The sequence below is a fragment of the Nipponia nippon genome, unplaced genomic scaffold, assembly GCF_047370975.1.
Source record: "Nipponia nippon isolate SJK-2023a ecotype South Korea unplaced genomic scaffold, ASM4737097v1 scaffold_3, whole genome shotgun sequence".
Classification (NCBI taxonomy): domain Eukaryota; kingdom Metazoa; phylum Chordata; class Aves; order Pelecaniformes; family Threskiornithidae; genus Nipponia; species Nipponia nippon.
In genome coordinates this window covers 54,565,092-54,580,126 of record NW_028262347.1, presented here as the reverse complement: position 1 = coordinate 54,580,126, position 15,035 = coordinate 54,565,092, and the positions used below count along the sequence as shown (strand labels likewise).

General features: G+C 51.3%; 2 protein-coding genes across 3 annotated transcripts; one reads left to right on the top strand and one right to left on the bottom strand.

Annotated features, from left to right (window-relative positions):
• Window positions 1–19: 19 nt before the first annotated feature.
• On the top strand, window positions 20–1,361 carry LOC104022818 (histone H2B 1/2/3/4/6). Of its 2 annotated transcripts, XM_087764954.1 has the most exons (2): window positions 20–445; window positions 675–1,354. In XM_087764954.1, exons 1-2 carry the CDS (start codon window positions 69–71, stop codon window positions 709–711), a joined length of 414 nt encoding a protein of 137 aa, XP_087621080.1. In that variant the 5' UTR covers window positions 20–68; the 3' UTR covers window positions 712–1,354. The 2 variants fall into 2 exon arrangements, with proteins under 2 accessions (XP_087621080.1, XP_087621081.1); XM_087764955.1 differs by having other exon boundaries at window positions 21–1,361.
• Window positions 1,362–1,377: 16 nt separating this feature from the next.
• LOC104022817 (histone H2B 1/2/3/4/6) lies at window positions 1,378–1,749 on the bottom strand. The gene has a single exon (XM_009476572.2). The coding sequence runs from the start codon at window positions 1,747–1,749 to the stop codon at window positions 1,378–1,380; it is 372 nt and encodes a 123-aa protein (XP_009474847.2).
• Between the last annotated feature and the right edge of the window lie 13,286 nt (window positions 1,750–15,035).

Genomic DNA, 15,035 nt, shown 5'->3' with positions numbered 1-15,035 from the left:
CGGGCGGCGGCGTTACCCGGCGCTCGGTTGTGGCTGCGCCTTGGTGAGCGAGAAGCGCTTTTGCTGCCATGCCCGAGCCGGCCAAGTCCGCCCCCGCGCCCAAGAAGGGCTCCAAGAAGGCGGTGACCAAGACGCAGAAGAAGGGCGACAAGAAGCGCAAGAAGAGCCGCAAGGAGAGCTACTCGATCTACGTGTACAAGGTGCTGAAGCAGGTGCACCCCGACACGGGCATCTCGTCCAAGGCCATGGGCATCATGAACTCCTTCGTCAACGACATCTTCGAGCGCATCGCCGGCGAGGCCTCGCGCCTGGCGCACTACAACAAGCGCTCCACCATCACCTCGCGGGAGATCCAGACGGCCGTGCGGCTCCTGCTGCCTGGCGAGCTGGCCAAGCACGCCGTCTCCGAGGGCACCAAAGCTGTCACAAAATACACCAGCTCCAAGTAAATCTCTGAACGATCTAAACCAAAGGCTCTTTTAAGAGCCACCCACCTCTCCAGTAAAAGGGCTTTAATTTCTATATTTAATTTTGGTTTTACTGATGGTATGTTCTCTGATTATCTTAATTATAAATGTTCAATCCCAATGATATAAAAGCTCTAGTACAGTTTACTATTAAGAACACAACCCCTGAGTTTGGTCCCTACTCCTTGTGGTCTTTTTTCTTTACAGATTTCTCTACACCACTGAACCCAGCTATAACCAGTGAGTCTTCTTCATGCTACCTGTCTGTGGGCACGCTGTTGTGGGCTGCATCGATTGCCAGCTATTTATAGGGCACCTTCCTAGTGCTGTCCGAAGCATGCTATTGTTCAGCAAAAGTCCCTGCCATCTGAAATGAGAAAAGGGAAAGCGGTTACAATGATTGCTCTCCCTGACTCAGGCTGGCTTCAGCCCTGGTCCATTCTTTCTCCCTGTTCTCATACAACAAACTTCTGTATTATCAGTCATAGATATATGCAAGTAATTAGTGAGAAAACAGGTTTGGGGGTTTTTTAGTGCTTTGTTTTATTGGTCTTCCCTATCTGGAAAAAAAATCTTCTGTTTAAAATGTATGCCTTGAAGGATTAATTAAGCTATTTCCGTTTATGTTTTTCTAAGGTTCCTAACACAAGATTGTTAATGTTTTCAGAATAGACTAACATTCAGAGAGTCAACGTCTAATCGCGCGTGAACGACTGCTATTTTTAGCCCTTGCTGCCCCCGATGGGCGTTTCCGAAGATTCTGTCATTTTGCGTGTTTACAGCATCAGGTTAAGATCTCAGACTCAGAGAAACAGGAAAAACTGTAATACCAGTAAAAAACTGGTCCCGAGGACACCATACGAGAGAGAATTAGAAGACAGAGAAGTTAAATAACTTCTACAGAGGCAGCTTACTTAGAGCTGGTGTACTTGGTGACGGCCGCAGAGACGGCGTGCTTGGCCAGCTCGCCGGGCAGCAGGAGCCGCACGGCCGTCTGGATCTCCCGCGAGGTGATGGTGGAGCGCTTGTTGTAGTGCGCCAGGCGCGAGGCCTCGCCGGCGATGCGCTCGAAGATGTCGTTGACGAAGGAGTTCATGATGCCCATGGCCTTGGACGAGATGCCCGTGTCGGGGTGCACCTGCTTCAGCACCTTGTACACGTAGATCGAGTAGCTCTCCTTGCGGCTCTTCTTGCGCTTCTTGTCGCCCTTCTTCTGCGTCTTGGTCACCGCCTTCTTGGAGCCCTTCTTGGGCGCGGGGGCGGACTTGGCCGGCTCGGGCATGGCATAACACTGTCAACCTCGTTATATAGTGGGCTGCCAGTTATAGGTGACGAAGCCCCACCTCCGACGGCTGTGTGACTCTGTGGCCACAGAAACGCGGGCGCAGAAGTTCCCACCCCGGGCGCTGCTGTCGTCGATCAAGAGCAGCACGATGTGTGTGATCGTGGGGAGAAGAGCGTTTGTGATCGCCGCAGAGCCATAAGCGCGACCCTCTGTCTGTCCTGGGGAGCAAAGGCATGTGTGCTTCGGGTGGCGCAGAGACGTGCCGCTATGGCGGGGCGCAGAGCTATGGAGTGTCTTCGGGCGTGAAGCGATTTTTGTGCTCGTCGAGCGATGTGAGTGTCTTCGGCCGAGGAGCCGTTAAGCGATGCACTGTCTTCGCGGCGCAAGAGATGGGCGTCCCGCCGGCGCCTCTTCGGGCGGGAAGCGATGGCTGTTCCCGCCGAGAGCAGGGCAATAGAGCCTCCTCGCCGCGCTGAGACGAGCGTCCCGCCGAGAGCAGGGCGATCGAGCCCCTTCGCCGCGCTAAGAGACGGGCGTCCCGCCGAGAGCAGGGCGATCGAGCCCCTTCGGGCGGGAAGCGATGGCTGTGTCCGTCGTCGCGCACGGTGATGTTTGTGTCGTTGGGCTCAAGGTGGTACGTTTCGGGGAGGCATAAAGCAATGTTTATGTGTGGGCGTAAGGGTAATGAGTTTGTGGGGTCGGAGATACGTGTTTCGGGGGGACGAAGAGTGACGTATTTATGAAGGCGTAGAATGATGTGTGCATCGGGGGAGCGGAGTGATTCGTTTGGAGCGCAGGACGGTGTGTGTTGTGCGGAGCGCAGAGCGATGTGTGTGTTGTCGTGGGGAGAGGAGCGATATGTTTGTCACCGCCGTAGAGCCATATGCGTGGTGCGTGTGCCGTGGGAACAAAGGGGTGTGCTTTCCGTGGGGCGCGGAGCGACGTGTAGTCAGCCGGCGCAGAGCGATGGGAGTGTCTTCGGGGAGCGGGGCGATGTGTCTGTAGGGGAGGATCGCAGCGCTGTGTGTGTCGGGGCGTAAGGGTAACGCGGTTTGGGGAGCGCAGAGCGTTTTGTTTCGGGGGGGACGCAGAACGATGGCTGTGTCCTACGCAGGGCGATGTGTGTCTCCGTCGGGGAGCAGAGCTATATATGTTTCAGGAGGCGCAGAGCGATGGCAGCACCGTGTGCAGGTCGATGTGTGCGCCGGGCAGTGCACGGTGATGTTTGCATCGGGGAGGGAAAATCTAATGTGTGTTTCGGGGTGTACGGTCTTTTTTTTGGGAGCGCAGTACGATGCGTGTTTCAGTGAGGCGCAGTGCGATGTCGGAGACGCCGTGTGTGTGTGTTTGCGTATCGTTTTATGGTAAACATGTTGCGGATCGTTGAGGAAGTGAAGGATGTGTATACTGAACAAAGCAGCGTACTGGAACGCAGCAGCGGTCTCTAAGGTCACCGTAAGAAGTGCTCCGTGTTGGGATCCCCGAGCACTTGGAAGGGGACATCAGGTCTTCCTTCTCCTACTGCTTGACGACGTGGGAGTGAGTGTATCGTGCACTTCACTTAGATCATCTTTTGCCAGTTTCACTTCTGGTTTCTTCGGTCGAGCTTCCGCAACCTGCGATAGTACAGCGCCGGGACCACCTACTTGCTCGTGGATTTCCGTGTCCCGTTCGCCGAGCACGGCGCTGCCCTGCTGCCCGCCCTGCCCGAGGGCAGGGACCCACGCCTGCTCAGTAAGACGCGATGATCGCGAAGGTGCCCATCGCGCTCGGGAGCTCGGCGGCGGCGCCCAGCGCATAAGAGACGGCTCGTTCCTCTCTGGCCCCGGCGCCGCGTCCCGCCGCGCTGTGCTCCCTCCCGTGCTCCCCGCTCTGCTCCCGGCCTGGCCTTGTGACCGAGATGTTAATTACACACACGTTCCCGTAACGAAGCTGTATTTGTCTCACCTGGCTGTTCCTTCCTGGAAACATTCGTGTCAGGGGCTCAATTCCCTTCTGTTTCATGCACCACTGCCGGAAGCCCTTGAACGGAGCTGTCGTACCCGTGGGCCCCAAATTAACCCTTACCGGGCTTCAGCAGTAAGTGAAGAAACAGAAGGGTTGCGCATACTCCCAGCCTTGTCCCGGAGCAGCTCCTCTCCCCAGCCGCTGCACGCCACCTCGCCCGCCCTGTGTAGGAGGGACAGGCGTGGGGCCGGCAGCCATCCTGCCCTGCTTCGCCTCTCGGTACTGAGGCTCTGACTTGACTCGTTGTTGTGGGGAAAAGCGATCGTACGTGGAAATTTTCGGAGTGTTGGAACTGCTGAAGTCCAGTCCGTGTTTTATCCCGTATGCAAGTATCGAACGTCTCCCCAGACCTCCGTCCCTCCATTTGCTGCTGGCCAGACCTCTGGCGGGGCTCACTCACATGGGAAATAGCCACGAAGGGAGAAATCAGAGAGGAGAGGCTGCGGCGGTCAGGCTCGGGGCTGAGCCACAGCAGGGCACTCGCTGGCGGCCGGCTTACACCACACCGCCTGCCCCGGCCCTCCTCCTCTCCGTTTCCCCACGCCCATTCCTCCGCGGTTTCCCCGAGCTTTAGGCCGGCATACTCCACCGCCTCTCCACGGCGGCTGCAACTGCGGCTCCGAGCGCCGCGCACACATGCGGCCGTGGGAGGGATCCCCGGCCGGGGGAGAGGGAGGCGCCGGCAGAGCCCGCAGCGAAGGGGCGGCGCGGAGTCCTTAGCCTCCCTTCGCTCCGTGTGGCACGGCAAGGTCTGCGCAGGCAGCGCTCGGTGCAGCCCGGCGCTGTGCCTTTCAGCAGTCGAAACTCTCCTCCCAGCCTGCACAAGAGGCAGATTACCCGGGAGGAGCTCCGCCCCCCTCCGCCTTCTGTCAGTAGCACAACCTCGTGTACAGATTTGTCAGGGAAGCCACCCTTCGCCTGATTAAGAGCTACACATTACTTATCACTAATTGATTATCTTAGCTGTTACCCTTAGCTGGCCAAGAACAGCTTCATACGGTCTCTTCAGAGTGGAATAGTTAGCAACAACGGTAAGAATAGCTTCGCATGAGGTGGCGATAAAGTTCCTCTTCTCAGTGCTGGGACGAAGTGCCTTCTCCCCTCAAAACTACGGCGACCATCACCGATATAAACAAATATTTTACCAATCCACTTAACACTTTCGCTTGCATACGATCTGTGCCCTTAGAAAGTCGCATGGCTCCAGGATTTTTTTTTTTCCTTGAGATGAAGAGAATCTAAATTAAAATCCTCTTCTCGTTGGCTTTTTGCAGACATGTGTCACTTCTCTGCCATTTATCACCCGTCAGCGTCTTCTCCCTAACAGACACTGGTGTATATTGTATATAGCCTGGGAGAGACATCTAAGTGCCATGAAAAGAGACGATGAGAAACGGCTGGAATCAGAACCAGAAGGTGCGGTAGAAAGAAATCCCAGGCAGTACAAATCAGTTTTCCTTTGGGAGTTGCTTATCAAACTTCGCCCGGCAGCCACAAGCACAAGCAAACAGAAACATACGAGCCACAAAGGTTAGTTGGACATCTTTCTAAACACGAACTAAATTGTATGGACAGCTGAAAACGAGTAAACCCAACTCATTCCTCAGGGTGGAGCTACCAACCCGATGTCAAAGGAAATGGGAACGCATCTAAGGAAAACTAAAAAACTCACACATCTAACGACAGGGGGTTTAGCACCCTGTTGTTCTTACAAAGCACTGTCTTTCCCGCAGCAACAGCCCACAGAGATACTCAGCCAGCTTATTCCTCTCCTAACTTTTTGTGTGCTTTCAGGTGTTATGGAAGAATTGATTCCCTGAACACAGAGTGACATTTGGAAAGGGAGTTCTGGGCACCGGTTCCACACGATGGAAAATGCGATCCTGGGCCAGCAATGCAGGGCAAAACCGCTTTATTTACCACATTAACCGTGTACAGGCAGATTTCATGGCAGTGCTGCTTGTACTTCTGCATCCAATTGGACTCTGTTCCCAGAAGGAAAACACACTTCTTGTTCCTAGGACCTTCTTTCTCCCTTTCCCTTTGCCAGACTTGAAGGCGATTTGTTTGAGGATTTCTCAAGATCTTGCCCTCCACCCCTTGATTTCCACCTCTCAGCTTTGCGGTTGCATTTACACTCAGGCCTTACCTTACATGCTGTGCCTGTGCCTCTCTGACTCTGTCCTACTGTGTAGCAAACACTACACATCAAGGTTATCCCCCTAGATCTCCAGCCGACCCGGGCTTTATACCCCCAGCAGTAGGTGTGTCATGTTATAAGGGGCGGAGACAAGGGAGGGTCGACCCTTAACTCTTTCCGTACAGCACGTGATCTTCCGGTCGCCAGCCCTTATCTTTACTACATTTCCCCCTCCCTTAGCTCCAGTAGTTCTGGATCTTGCTGGGGAAGCTGCGTGTAAAATAATCGATATATGGTAAGACTTATACAGACACGCATCCGTTACGTTCATAGATTTTGCCCAGTCCAGCCAGTAGTTCGTCGCGGCTCCCTCATTACTCCCCCACACCATCAGGATGCATAGGGAAATGGTAACCTGTCAAGATAAGACTCAATAGATTGATTAATGTCTATACGGTCGAATATTTCGACTGGGTACCCATTCTAGCGTCCCTTTCTCGGTTTGCACACACGCATACCCACGTCCCAAGCAACGGAGGGAATAAGGGCCCCCCATTCACGGGTTTGCAGGTCCCGTACTTGAACCAAAGGGTAAGGCCCTTCGTTCTCATCGAGCCGGAAATGTGCCTGGGTTGCAGTCTGGGTTTTATAGGTGTTCCCTCGAATGGTATGATTTAAGGTAATTAGTGCCGTCGTCAACAGACGCTGTGCCCGAAATAAGGGAGGGTCAAGGGGAGGGGAACCCCTGTTCCTGGGCTTATCTTTTCCCCCTCCCTAAGTCGGTCGAGTAACTCTTTTAATGTGCGGTGCGCGCGTTCTACAATGCTTTGGCCCGTACTGTTATAGGGAATGCCATGACTCAACTGAATATCCCAGCGCGCGCAAAAGTCCTTTGTCTTCTTGCTGACATATGCCGCTCCATTATCTGTTTTAATTTTTTGTGGGATGCCAAGTTGCGCCATACAGTCCTGCCAATGTAAAATAACTGAGAGAGCATTTTGTTTAGCATGCATAGTCGCTAAAATAACTCCACTGCAGGTATCAACTGTGACATGCAGATACTTACGTGGATTAAAGGGTTCATAAATCGTAACATCAGACTGCCATATTTGGTTGGGCTGCAACCCTCGAGGGTTTACCCCTGCCTCCCAGAGGGGACCTTTGGAACACACAGGACAAGCAGCAATCACAGAGCGAGCATCTTGCAACGTAATGCCAGCGAGCCTAGCTAAACCGCGAGCTCCACAGTGGAGGAGCTCATGCAGGCGGAAAGCTCGCCTTAGGTTAGAAGTTTCTTCAACCGCCAGTACGCTCTTTGCTAAGCTGTCCGCTATTTCATTCCCAGCAGAAAGAAAAAACTCGGTATGGAACTATGACTATTAACATGGATAGGACAGACAGGAGCGGTTCTCATTTGCAGTGCGGTGAGCAACATTCCGGCAATCTCTGACGTTGCCCCAAGTGCCCATCGGCACTTCTTCAGTAACTTATATACATAGCAAGAGTCTGTGATTAGATCCAAGGCCTCTTCGGGCCATTGAGTGAGAGCCATCCATACCGCCTTGGCCTCAAGATACTGCACGGATTGCCCTTGATCTTGATAACTAATGTGGGTCCACTGACCATCCTCCTGCCATGTAACGACAGCTTTCCCAGTAATCGATGACGCGTCGGTAAAAACCGTGCGGCCTCCGGTGGGTTGTTCAACTATGGCACTAGCTGGCAAAAAATGGAGTACCTGGATTATCTCCCCACAGGGGTGTGGTCTTAGACCTTCAATACGACCCGTAAATTCAGCTATCGCCGCTTGCAGGAGCCCCACTTGTGGAAGTACCAACTCCCACTGTGCCAAAGAACAGGGCAATGCGATGACCTCCGGGTCCTTCCCTGTTAAGTGTTGAGTTTGCCTCCGACAGCGGAGAATAAGCTGGGATAATAATGTTGGCCAAGAAATTAAAGCCGTCTTTGGTTTGCCTTGATACAACCAAGCAAAAGGCCAGCCTTTTTCACCATTATTTTGAATTAGTAAACCATGGCCAGCGGTATCGGTCATGTAAATCAGGGCAGTGACCGGTTGTTCAGGTGTAAATCGAGCGAGACCCCCAATGCTGGGCTCGCTCCATAATTGTCCTAAGAATCTCCTGATGGTTTCTTGAAAGAGTCCTTGGAGCTAGGGGGACTCTCCTCCTTTCAGGAGTTGATATAAGGTAGTCATTTCTGCCTCAGATATTGGAATAAAGTTTCTAAGCCACAATAGTTGTCCAATTAATTTTTGTGCCTCATGGAGTGTTGTCACTGTAGTCCGAATTTCAAATGATTGTGCTGTCACGCTTCGTGGCCTCAGTTGAGTACCTAAATACTTTACTGCACGCCCTACCTGTGTTTTCCGAGGCTCAATGTGTAACCCATGTCGCTCCAAACTGACTATCAGCTGCACGCGTGCCTTTTCCAGTAACTCCTCTTGGTTGGACGCCAGTAACACGTCATCCATGTAATGGAAAATGATGACCGTAGGGAAATTTTCTCGAATAGGGCGTATCGCAGCAGCTACAGCAATTTGACACAAGACTGGTGAGTTTTTCATGCCCTGGGGTAACACCTTCCATTGATATCTGGCGCACGGGTGTTGATTGTTAGGCTCAGGAACAGTAAAGGCAAAGCGTACTCTATCTTCTTCATGCAAGGGAACACTAAAAAAGCAATCTCTAATATCTATAACCACTATTTGATAGTCAGGTGGAATCATGGCCGGAGAAGGAGGCCCGCTTGTAGCGGACCCATGTCTTGTATACATGCATTAACTGCGCGTAGATCATGTAGCAGTCGCCACGCTCCCGATTTTTTCTTTATCACGAAAATGGGGGTGTTCCAGGGACTTGTAGAGGGTTCGATGTGTCCTGCGTCAAGTTCTCGTTGTACCAATTGTCGAACAGCCGCCCTCTTTTCCTCTGTCAATGGCCACTGCTCTACCCACACTGGTTTATCTGTCAACCAGGTGAGTTTTAATGGGCGGACACAGGCAGTGGCCATTATGATAAATTTGTACGCAGCACTATATTCATCTTCTGCAAGCAACATCGTCCCAAGATGACAATGGGTAACTCAGCAATGACAGGGTTACACCATGCTACCCTAGCTTGTCCAGATTCCGGATCCTTCAACATAATTTGCATTGGGTTCCTGCTTTGATGCGAGGTCTGCATGCCTCCCACGCCTTGCAGCGAACCTCTCGGTTTGAGTGGCCAATCATCTGGCCATAGATGTGATGGGATTACTGTAACATCCGCTCCTGTATCTAAAAGGGCTCTTAACACGAGGCGTGGTGTTCCCCCCAACGCTGGGAGCCATGGGGTAACTATAATATCTACTTCTGGTCGTGTGGTCATGTTTAGGGTGAGTGCCACATACGGCGAGGCTCTATCCCCAGCCTCCTCTATTGCGCGCTCCCATCTCCCCAAGGCAGCTGAGTTGGATATTGCATCATTGGGACCGCAGGCGACTGTGCTGGTCCCGGGGAAGGAGAGACTCCCTGTGCCATACATTGCGCTGCTGTCGTCGGGCCTGCTGAGCTGATCACTGGGGCAGGTGGGGATGGCACGGCCCTCAGCCATCCCCTCTTCTCGTTTCCCCAGCCCGGTCTCCTTTGCTGACTCCCCGATTTGCACTGTCGAGCTCTGTGGCCTAGTCGCCCACAGCGCCAGCATCGTAGGTCTCTCTTTCCTTCCCCTGTTCCGGGGGTGTTTATTTTTGAAGGGCATTGTCGCGCCATGTGTCCTTGCCCCCCACACCTATGGCACATAAGTCGTGCGCCGCGGCAGGCCGCATGGACTGCGGCCACTACCGGTTGCATACTTTGCGCCTGTTCCTGTTCCAGCACATAACGAATCATCTGTGAAAGCGTGGTCCCTATGGGTAACTGTCTTAGCAACACTGCAGTTTGTGGGTTTGCTTGCGTACGTGCACAGTCAAGCAATATTGCCTCCTTAGCCTGCTCAGGAAGTCGAGCAACCTGGAGCGCCGCTTGCAGCCGGTCTAAAAACTTTGTGAAGGGCTCACTTAACGATTGCCGTATTTGGACCCATGGAGGCTCCCTTTTATCAAGAGCTGCGATGATGCGTATTGCTTCCTGGGCAGCTTTCGAAGATGCAGCAAAATCGCGCCCCCGCATTCGCTGAGCCTGTGCCTGAGGAGTTGCGAACTGCCCTTCACCCATCAGCTGCTCTAAAGTCACTCCTGCCATGGGATGGTTGGCCTGTTGCGCCTCAATAACAACTTGGGTGCACCGATTCCTCCACTCCTCCCTAAACAATACCATCATCGAGGGGGTCAATACGGCCCGCATCAACTGAATGATATCAAAAGGTGCAAGCGGCGTTGCAAAAACACAGTCTAATAGGACTTGGGTCTCTGGGGAATTTAATCCATGACTTTTCACCGTTGTGACCAATTCTTTCACCAACTTTGCATCTAACGGTTGCCACTCATATCCTCCACCTGGGGCTGCTCGGATAGGAAATGCTTGAATCGGAGGGGCCTGGAATCGCACTCCTTCCAAGACACAATTTTTTGCAATCATCTGCCAATCTGTCCCGTTTGCCCTCTCTTTCGGCATTCCCCCTGGCATAAGACTTTCCGCATTTGCCACCACCCCTCTCAATCGGCTGATCAATGCCTCGAGTTCCCTTGAAACCTCGTTAGTCCGTCTCGGAAGCGGGGGCGGATGAGCAACAATCGAGGATCCCTCGTCACCCCCTTCGCCCTCACTGCTATCAGAGCTCATGGGGTAATCGTGTACAGGCTCCCTCCACTGTGAGGGAATACCAGTTTGATTTCCCATTGCCCTAGGGATAGGGGTTCCCTCTGGTGGCTCAGGTATCACTGACAGTGCCGGGGGAGCCCTACCACCCCCTCAATGTCCTGCGCTCCGCTCTCTGTGTGTCCAGCACTCGTCGATCACTGGGATACAACGGGGCGTCCTCAGGTGTTTTGCCTTCTTTTTCTCCTTCCCGCCATCTTCCTTCACGTAGTTCACGATACTGCTGGGATCCCACATCAGCCCCCGGGACCCAATCCAGCAACCTATCAGTCAGCTTCCCTTTCCACACATTGTTGCAACTCGCCCCAGGGGTATTGAGGAAGTGGTAGATCCACCGGTGCAGGAGGTGCCGAAGGTTCCGTGGGCGGCCGCTCTAAACTCCCCACTTGTATCGGGAACACCTTTCCCGACTCCTTTGTTCCCGCTGCGCCATAGTCTCCCTGCACCTCCCCTTCCTCCGTTGGCTCAGCCCCCAGTAACAACGGTTCCGTCTGTGTCCCACAGGCCACTCCTTCCCAGCCAGCCTGGGTCCCCTCCGAAACTAAACTTGTTGGCTTTTCGTTCCCAGGAGATTCCTGCCCCATCAGCACACCACGTGCAGCAGGTCGGCGCCGCCTTGCCGCAAACCCCCGCTTGAGCACCGTTGTCGTTACCGACTTTAGTACCTTTATGAGTTCCGCGAGCTCCATCGCTGTTGCCTGATCACGTCGGGGTCACCACTGTGTAGCAAACACTACACATCAAGGTTATCCCCCTAGATCTCCAGCCGACCCGGGCTTTATACCCCCAGCAGTAGGTGTGTCATGTTATAAGGGGCGGAGACAAGGGAGGGTCGACCCTTAACTCTTTCCGTACAGCACGTGATCTTCCGGTCGCCAGCCCTTATCTTTACTACACTACTGGCTGCACTTTCCTGACTCGACCTTGTCCCATTCTTGTCCCCACAGACTCGCCCAGTGCTCCAGGGTTATGGCTGTTTAACTCAGGTTAAATAAGACTTAATATAGGATCTCCTCCCCTTTCAAATAGCCATCATTTACTAATGGTAGCTGTTTATGATGGCAGCACAGATATGAGGATTGAAGCAAAATTTCAGCCACTTCCAAGCAGATCCTGAGACATCAACCTTCACTGCTGATCCTGCACAGATCACTTTTTCTAGCTCGACATGGCATCACCTTCTCAAATTCCTGATGCTGGGATAATATCAGGGCAAGCTCCTTTGATTTGCAGAAAGATGACCTAGTGCTGACTTGGAGTGACACAGTTCAGTATTGCATCTGCTTCTATGAATATTGGCTGCAAAGTATCATAGGTGTTAATTATAGTGGCTATTGGCCTGTTCTGTCTTGCCTTTGTCTTTTCTTCTCGTGTCATCCTTCCCATCCACCTCACCTGCCTGAAGGTGCCTCTTGTTCGTTATTCCCCTTGTTCCCAGGAAGTTACTACAAACCAGCACTCTCCCACCCCGACTCCTCCTAGGGAAGGACCAGTTCTTCCTTACGGCATACAAGCAATGCCTGTCATTACTGAACATGCAGCATCCACTTCTTCCCTGCCTCATCAAGTGCCCCAATTCCTGATTTTTGCTGTGGAATTGTGGTTTTCAGCTATAGCAACTCAGCCAAGGAATGTGCTGAACGTCGCTATGGGGGCCTAGATGGACAGGAGAAGCTTGTGGTGGGTATTCATAAGCACCAGAGCAGACAGACTATTTCTTTGGCCAGCTGAACAGAGAATAGTTACCACCCTCACTATCTTGCTTCAGTTGTCTGTGCATAGTCAGGCAATAAAGAAATGGACAATGAAGAGAGCTAGTGGCAGAGATGATATAGTGATGCAAATGCACAATATCCTGAGGAGAGAAAGACATCTCAGGGAACCTGTGAGTCAAAGCTGAGCTGCGCTGATCACCTGCCTCAAGTGCCTGTATGCCTAAGTGATAGTTGGCAGCATCCTGTAGGGAAGTGGATGCTGGTGGTGGCCCCACACTTTCCTCTGCAGTGATCCTACTGACAGGTGGGGCAGCCAGGGTACTTGTGAGCCAGGTTAAGAGAAGGAATCATCAAAAATTAGGGGTGTCATAGGTACATCCCCCTGATTTTGCTGATCTCATTCTGTAAATAAGATTCACTTACTCTGTGAATACTGGGCTGCATGCAGAGCAACCTTGTCAGGAAGCTTCCAGAATAATCTGCAAGTCCTGTAACACTTCTTTGGGGGAGGAGGAAGGAGGAAACAGCAGTTTGGGACTGTAGCAAACAGTCAAAGTTGCTCCTGGGACCAAAAGGCTGGCTATGACTTCCTGGGTATCACCTGGAAGGAGAGGAGCACAAGCTCGTTCTGAAATGCATAGGTCTTCCCAGCCTCAAAGTGTCTGGGAAGGAGCCATGGATGCCAGCTTTCCAGTGTCCCGGCTTTCTTCTCAGTGCTCACCTGCAGTGCTCTGCTGCTCATTTAACACAGCCTACAAGGAGAAAGGGTGGCTTAGATGTCTTTCACAGCCTGAAGTGCTGCAGCTGATTGATCTCATCTTTGTAGTATTGCTTTCCACCATCTATCACAGGTCTTCTGAGCCAAGGCACCAGGGAGCTAGGAAGTGGCTCAGACACTCAATCTCTGCCTGCGCTGCCTGCGGCTTGTAGGAGACTGTACAGGACAGTTCAGCTCTGCAACAGGTGTACCACTATGTGTTTGTCGCTTCTTATTTCACCCTGACAAAAACCAGACCCACACTGCTGCAGGGGCCAGGCAAAAGTCAAGACTAGAATTTTGTTCTCACCATCTTGAAATGCAAATGAAAACTTGGCCATGTGGCACAGCACCCTTACTGAGGCTGCTGTGGAGTGGACAGCCTAAGAAAGAGACTGCCGCCTCCTTCCCCAGAGTAAGCTGCAGTGGGAAGGAGCTGCTGTTCCCCAATGCACAGGGCAGGCAGCAGCAGTCCAGACCTGCTGCACTCGGAGATCCCAGACAACATGCACAAAGTGTGCAGCAGCAAAGGAAATGTCACGTTCATGTGGCATGGAAATGCCTTATTTCATATGTTCATGTTCCGCCCAAAAGATCTCAAACATTTGCCTGAATAATTAGAAATATTCAAATTAGTGATACCCAGAGGTTCCGTTCTACATGTCCTTCTGGTCTCCAGTTTGTGCACACATTTTCCAGACACGTCCTATTTTGTGTACGCTGTGACCTGCCCAGCTTATTAAAGGAATGGGTTAAGCAGAAAAGAAGAGCGGTGATCAGCTACTTTCTCTCTACCTGAATTTACATTCCCTGCTGGCAAAACTAGGGTTTTTATTAAACCATTAGTATAGACACATAAATTCATCCAGTACAGTAACATTTTCATACATATTATATTTATATTACATTGCAACATTAAATACTGAACAAGAAACTTTCTGATTTGACTGATTGCTTGCCTGCTTGCTTGATTGCTCTGAACCCAATTCTGGGAATTATCCCTTAACTGAGCTTGGAAGCTATCGAAATCTATTCAGTCTGGAATGATCAAGGAGCTATTTCTCCCTTGCTTTGAATCAAAATAAAACTTTAAAAAAAATCTGAATATTTTTGCAAGGAAATAATTTTAAGAAAAATGAAGAAAGTTGTATCTATGGATTCTCTGTAATAAGTAAATTTTCTGCCTAATCCCTACCATACCTTTGGTCATAGATTCCTTATTTTAAGAGATTACTGGTCTATCTGGGGATTTAAAATCTATATGAATACAAAAACCTTTCATCATGGGGAAGAGTCCTTTACTGGAGACTGAACAGTATGCAGTCGTAACCCTTTCCGTATTGAGACACAAAGTTTTGTTACTCATGTAACAACGTGTTATGATTTAGAACATCATGATAAATCAGTTTTTAAATAAAATCCATCATCCACTAACGAAAGATGCCTCCGAAGTAATCCAAAGTCTGGAATTACATCAAGGGCAGATTTTAATTGCTTTGAGTGACTCTGTGACTTCATTTATGTTTCTTATGTACCTGGAGCACCCATAAGTCAGAATGATAAGATGATAACTGGATCACATATATAAAGTATGAATGCTCAGCAGCTCAGGCATCAGGAAGAGCTACTTGCCTGAGAAAATATTGAAGATAATGTGCAGCCTTACACAGCCCAAGGTGAAAAACATGTTAATGGGGCTTTGCAGCTATACGCTTAATGCATGACCTTGATCACCATTTGAAATATGCCTACATATGCTGCAGTCCTGCCTCCTCAGCTGCATCTGTGAGACTGATGCCACCTCTATGAGACAGACAGGCTGCATCGATGAGCTGAGGCCAAATGTAT

Coding starts and splice junctions, on each gene's coding strand:
- LOC104022818 (XM_087764954.1), top strand. CDS start 69: ATGCCCGAGCCGGCCAAGTCCGCCCCCGCGCCCAAGAAGGGCTCCAAG. Junction 446..674: donor ACAAAATACACCAGCTCCAA/GTAAATCTCTGA, acceptor TTTTCTTTACAG/ATTTCTCTACACCACTGAAC.
- LOC104022817 (XM_009476572.2), bottom strand. CDS start 1,749: ATGCCCGAGCCGGCCAAGTCCGCCCCCGCGCCCAAGAAGGGCTCCAAG.